Source organism: Seriola lalandi, unplaced genomic scaffold (assembly GCF_002814215.2).
Source record: "Seriola lalandi dorsalis isolate HSWRI2012SDOR001 ecotype SW California unplaced genomic scaffold, Sedor1 jcf7180002054680, whole genome shotgun sequence".
NCBI lineage: Eukaryota > Metazoa > Chordata > Actinopteri > Carangiformes > Carangidae > Seriola > Seriola lalandi.
This window is the reverse complement of record NW_019525233.1, coordinates 1675795-1682111: the sequence shown is the minus strand read 5'-3', so window position 1 is coordinate 1682111 and position 6317 is coordinate 1675795. Positions and strand designations below refer to the sequence as shown.

Genomic DNA, 6317 nt, shown 5'->3' with positions numbered 1-6317 from the left:
ATCTAATGTCAGTTACTGTTACAGGTCTATTATACACTGGTAACACATTTTGTACCCTCTGGGGTTCCTCGCGTCCAAAAAAGGACACACAAAGAAAATGCTATAAAATCATCATATATCAAAATTTTTTTCTGCTTTTTTTGCATAAATCTCTTAAACCACTTCAGTTCTACCAAATGTTTATTAGTTTTCAGGATTTTAACCCTTTAAATGCCAGTTTGAAGACATGTTGCCTATTGTTTTATTAAAAAAACCAACACAGAATATGAGATATTTCCCACATAATACATGATGGAGGGATGTGACATTGTTTTATATCAGTCTTTTATATCAAGACATTTCTCAAAACCAGAATATGATCAGGGTGACTTTTGAACACTGGAAATAAATCATGTACTCATCACGGCAGTAGCCCCCGTGGCACTCAAAATTTCCCTGGAATTTTCTAGTTATTATTATTCTTTGTCCCTTGCAGCATGACTGTCTACAAACAGTCCAGCAGGAGTGGTTCTCTGTGTCCAGCCACAAGTCAGCAGCTCCTGACACCGTGGACGACTACTTGTCAACGTTTCGGGTCATTTCACCATCAGTATTGCAACACGTTGCTAATATGGCTGACGGCAATGGAAACACAGCTCTGCACTACAGCGTGTCACACTCCAACTTTGGCATTGTCAAGAAATTGCTTGATGCAGGTACAGTAATACTCACAGGGCAACTAGAGGTCATTGTGTATTCTAACTTTACTTTTTCTTTTATGTAGGAGTGAGAATTTGTTTTTTTCTGCTGTTTGCACTTAAAGCACGGCTAAAAAAAGGTTACAGGAGACTTATCCTGCTGGTACTCTTTAACCCTGTGCTACAATAACTTTGCTTTTGAATAGAATAACACAACAATAAATGGCAGAGAAGTGATGCATCCTGAACGATTGAGCAAGACTGCACAGAGGCCAGTGAATTCTCTGGTTCACTGTGTTATCTGTCAACATTACTATGCTTCCCAATAACCACTAGGGGGCAAATCAGCAAAAAATTTGTGACTTTTCCTGTGTATCATGAGGTCCGATTGTATCTGAAACTGATGTGTGTAATGTACAGTAATATTCCACCATTAAATTAATATCTTATTTCATTAATATCTTATTGCTGTGGCTTCACCCAAGAGCATTCATTTTAAACTGCTTTCACGGACAATTGACAATCAGCAGTTCAGTAGAAATCATTATCTCACATTACTGCACAGTTTGAACTCATGATATACAATATAACAGCAAATAAAAAGATATTGCTAAAATGAAACCCTGAAAAACAGGATGAATAGAACACATTTTTTTACTTTTGCATAACCAGTTTCGCATAACGAGTGACAAATTAGACCACATTACTGTATTGATCATCAGGCAGTTGTACTTGTGCAACAGCGGTGCCTCTTTATGCACTATTCCAACTTGAAATGAAGATTTACTTTAGAAATCAGCCTTCAAAATCATGAAGAACTGTTCCAACCTTTTTCTCCAGCTGTGGATAGGTTTGAAAGGGAACAAAAGTTCATTGATATACTTCAGGGCCAGTCAATTCAGAGGCTTAAATCAATATAAAAATGGACTGGCAAACACTGAATAGGTGTAATGATGGACATATGTACTCTGTCTTACTTTCATCTAAAAGCCTTGCTAGAGTTTTCAGAAGTGAGCTCAGGCTTACCTCTTTCTCTGAGGGTTGTCTCTCTCTCTCTCATTTGTCTAAGGCCAGATGAACAGAGACTTATAATAAGCAAAGGTACACGTTTTAAGGTTTTGCATCACTGAAGTCTCTCAAGAATTGTTACTTTTTCATCTGAAACCTCCATTTATTCTGTATCTGAAAATAAGAGGAAAATGGACCCTGTTTGATAGTGTGTCAAGGTAGTGTGATGCTTCACATAATGCACTGAGTGAGTGTTTTAGCAGCTGAAATTTCAGCACTCTCAAAGTGCTTGCCTTTGAGAACTCTTAATTGTGCTGCACAGCAAAGAAACCATAGGTATTTGAGAACACTTTGATGTCCAAGTCTGAAATGTGTTTGCATCATTGCTGCTGAGCAGTTCAAGCACGGATTTTGAGAGTACTGACATGTTTTCCATGTCTATGAGTCTACACCTCTTTTTATGACTGACCTTTTAATGTAGAGCCGTTTTATTTTTCAGTAGTAAACTTGGTACAGTCAGTGTAGCTGAAAAGAGTTTGCAACCTTCAATAAGTAATTGTAGACCTTTTTTTTTTTTTTTTCTTGCATCTTTTTTCTTCCCTCTCTTTTGTGTTTTCCGCTGACTGACCACCACACAGAGGTGTGTAACGTGAATCAACAGAACAAAGCAGGCTACACACCCATCATGCTGGCTGCACTTGCAGCTGTGGAAACTCCAGAGGACATGAGAGTTGTGGTGCAGCTCTTCACAAAAGGAGATGTCAATGCAAAGGCCAGCCAGGTGAGTCAGTCTTTCCTCAGGTAAGGCTAGTGGATGTAATGTCCTGTTGACAGTTTGTTTCACTATGGTGTCTCAAAGGTTTTGATTGTTTCATATATACTCTACTATATATGGATGTTTTTTTTCTTTCGGATTAATGTCCCTCACTTGTAAATAACTTTGGGTAAAAGTGTCTGTCTGCTGAACGAGTAAATGTACATGTACTAATTGTGTAGCTCAGATCTTGTGTGTGATTGTCAGGTAAGTCAAAAGGTAAAAGTGAAAAATTGGTAAAACCTGTGGGCCTATCAGGAGCCAGTTAGTCAGTTGTCATCATTGCATCTTTTTTTTTTTTTTGTGCTTATTTTGTACATTTTCTATCATTGTAAAGTTCATGATTAAATAATAAAGTTCATATTTACTGCAGCTCTCAGACTCACTCATAACCATTCAATTCAAAGCGTGGCTATTACTGAAAATTATTTCATGCAGGACTGAATTTGGCCTCGGACATAAACCTAGAATAGAAAATATGCAGTTTTTATGGAAATACTGGATATGCTATCTAAGTACTTTTTGTATTTTTGGTAACACTATTTTCTAAATCCATAATTTCCTTATACATTACTCAGAAGTTGTTTATTTCTTACTAAGTGGAGAAAGGTTTATTTTAAATCCAATTAAATATTAATTCATTCAGTATTAATTTATCATTGGAAACTCCATAAATGTTGAATTGTATGCTGTCACATTTTTTGCATGTTCTGCTGACCTGTCCACTGACAAAAAGACCTGAGGTTATGTGGGAAATTAATTGTAATTTGAGATGTATCGACTCAGCATCATTAACCCTGTTTCCTGTGTTTGATCCCTGCCGTCTGCCATCCAGGCCGGTCAGACCGCTCTGATGCTGGCTGTGAGCCATGGCAGAATGGATATGGTGCAGGCTCTCCTGGCACAGGGGGCGGAGGTCAATCTCCAGGATGATGAGGGCTCCACTGCGCTGATGTGTGCAAGCGAGCATGGCCATGCTGACATTGTAAAACTACTGCTGGCGCAGCCGGACTGTGATGCCACCCTGACAGACAGTGTATGTGACTCACTGCCGACACTGTGCAGCTTCTGTGAGCCTGGTGGCTTCAAGCTGAGAAGCTGAAACACTCGAACTTTCTCACATATTCAATTATGAAAGCAGACAGCAATTTTTAATTTTTTTATTTTAAAGGAATTCCATTAAAATGTCAGGGAAACAACGGGGTTAGAAGTTCTGTATAATTAAATATGTACTGTCATAATGTGTATGATTATGTGTGTTAACAGGATGAAAGCACAGCCCTGTCCATCGCATTGGAGGCAGGACATAATGACATCGCAGTGCTCCTTTATGCTCATGCCAACTTCTCAAAGGGACAGACAGGGGTATGTGGGTCGGCATTCTCATAGCACTGAAACTAAGTGTGTATTCAGGTTGTTGTTGTTGTTTCTAACTTTTTTTTTTATCATGTATGTCCTTGTGTTTGTGTCTCAACAGGCAGCTGCTCGTCACAGCGGAAAGTCTCTCTCTTCCTCCGACGCTAGAAATATTTGTGAATGATGTGACGACCCCGAGGCCTGAATGGATTCTTCATGGATCTTTTTTACGAGGTGATTCAGTATCGAAGCCCCCATAACAAAAGAGGTGGGGGATCAAACTTACCAAGTTAGTCTGATGGATTCTTTAACATCATCATTCACCAGTTGACAGAATACTAGTTATTATCCAGTGATCTGTATAATGGCACAGTGTGTATTATATTATAACTCAGCAGGTAATGTATGCATGGCAGAGTATAGCACTAGTTTGTATTCATAAAATTTAAGTTAATGTAATTATATTAATTGTCAAAGGTCCTTTAATCATTTTAATTTTCTTTTTGTAAATAATATTTATAATTGCAATATTTTATGACTGCAAGAATAAGAAGATACAAAAATAATACAGTACATTAACATCAAACTCAAGTATGTAAATTAATTTAAAAAAAAAATGGATAATAAATAGCTACAAATAGGAGAAAGTAAATTAAAGACTTCCAGATTTTTATTGTAATGTATTTGTATTTATAAGTTGATACTTTGCTGTATCTCTACTGCTTTACTAGACGAATCATGATGCATGATAAATATTTTAAACAAATTTTAATTTTGTCATTTTTCCAAACATAAAACTAAAACAACATGCAATTACAGCTGCAGAGCTTCTTTTGCTAAAATTCATGGGATATGTTGTTGCTGATAACGTGAAGGAATATTTCAGCACTTTGGGAAATACGCTTATTAGCTTTCTGTCTGTTAAAGATGAAGGGAGCTTGGTTGTTGTACAGACCAAACAAATGAAATGTAATCTGTTAATGTGAGCTTTAGAGGTGCTGGTAGGTGGGTCTTTTTACCAGACTAGTTGTTTCCACTCTTTATGCTACGCTAAGCTAATTGTCTGCTGGCTGTAGCTTTAGACAGACATGAGAGTGCTGTTGCTCATGTCATCTAACTCTCTGGAAAAAAAAAAAGGCGAATAAACAAATTTCCCAAAATGTTGAACTACTCCTTCAAGTGGCATCTATATTATAATGTATTGGTTTGCCATTGATGAAGGCTGGACAGCCGAATGTTTTCTCCTCTGTGAATAAAGTGACTAATCATCACTGACTCCAACGCCCTCTTATCATCATAAGTATTTCTTTCAATTGGATTTGATTCAATATTTAGTAGTTTATTTGTAAACTTAAATTCCCAAATGAATGTGTATTACAATTACAGTATGTATTTGATAAGGTAATACACATTTTATAGTTACACATTTATTGTATCTATTTCATGAAGGGAAATTAATTAAACTTTAAAAAACAGCATTGTCTGTTTCTACGCTGGGTAAGGGGACTTAAAAAATGTTGTTTTTTGTATGTGCCTCTCTGCTGCTGGCCACAAATCAAATGAAGCAAAAACACCTCCAAAAAAAGTACAGTCTTTGATAAATTTGTAAACTCTTTTCTGGGGCCTTTTTTTTTTTCCATTCAAGAGGTTTCAATTTCAGCAGGCTTCTTGGATGAATGTATCTGACATCTCTCTTATTAAGTAACTGGAGCAGTTGAGAAAAACGCCTGCTGAACCTTCAGTGGGTCATCAACACTTCTTTCCCCCATTTTCCAGTCTGGCAGACACCAGTTTGATTCACCCCTTTACACCCAGCTCTCTCTTCTCCTCTGAGACAGAAATTACTCACCTCTCTCACCTCGCCATTTCTTCCACCGCAGCAGGTATTGTCCTCTGTGTTTCATCCTGTTCCTCACTTGTCTGACTGTTACATTTTTTTTTAATTGAACATTCATTAACTGTTTCATAAGGAAAGGACAGCAAGATGCTTTAACTTGTTAAAGCATTCTTGGCTCTGTCCATATTAGTGCACCATTGCAGATTTAAACTGAATTTAAGCTTTGAATAAGCTGTGAATCATCTATCAAACATCAGAATAACCTGCGTTCTGGTACAGTCCAGGCTGAGGGTGTGTGGGGTAATCATTCAATTCTGCATCAGCCCTGCAACTGAGAGACTGTCACTGTTTAATTTTACATACGGACACTGATGGTGAATGAATATCTGATAAGCTATAAATTATAAGAAATGACAGCCTATTTTTTCTGAATCAATCTCTCAGTTTTATCATCTGACAGTGAAAATTCTGTGCGTTTGTTTTCTGCGTGTACATAATTTACATTTTTGCTTTTTAAAAGTGGTGCTTGGGTGTAGAAAGAGAGATGGAAAGCTTCCATAAAAAGACAGGATAGATGTATAAAATTATGTTGTCATCCTTCCCGGTGCACCCCCCTACCCCTGTC

At 37.3% G+C, this 6317-nt stretch overlaps 1 protein-coding gene across 1 annotated transcript in view; it reads left to right on the top strand.

Moving 5' to 3' along the window:
• Nucleotides 1–5126, top strand: part of LOC111666763 (KN motif and ankyrin repeat domain-containing protein 1-like) — an 11609-nt gene extending 6483 nt beyond the window's left edge. Inside the window, exons 6-10 of the mRNA XM_023422223.2 lie at nucleotides 476–695; nucleotides 2324–2466; nucleotides 3335–3535; nucleotides 3766–3864; nucleotides 3977–5126. Of these exons, the coding sequence (XP_023277991.2) occupies nucleotides 476–695; nucleotides 2324–2466; nucleotides 3335–3535; nucleotides 3766–3864; nucleotides 3977–4039 (726 nt within the window). The 3' untranslated portion in view covers nucleotides 4040–5126. The remainder of the gene's footprint in view (nucleotides 1–475; nucleotides 696–2323; nucleotides 2467–3334; nucleotides 3536–3765; nucleotides 3865–3976) is intronic.
• The last annotated feature ends 1191 nt before the right edge of the window (nucleotides 5127–6317 follow it).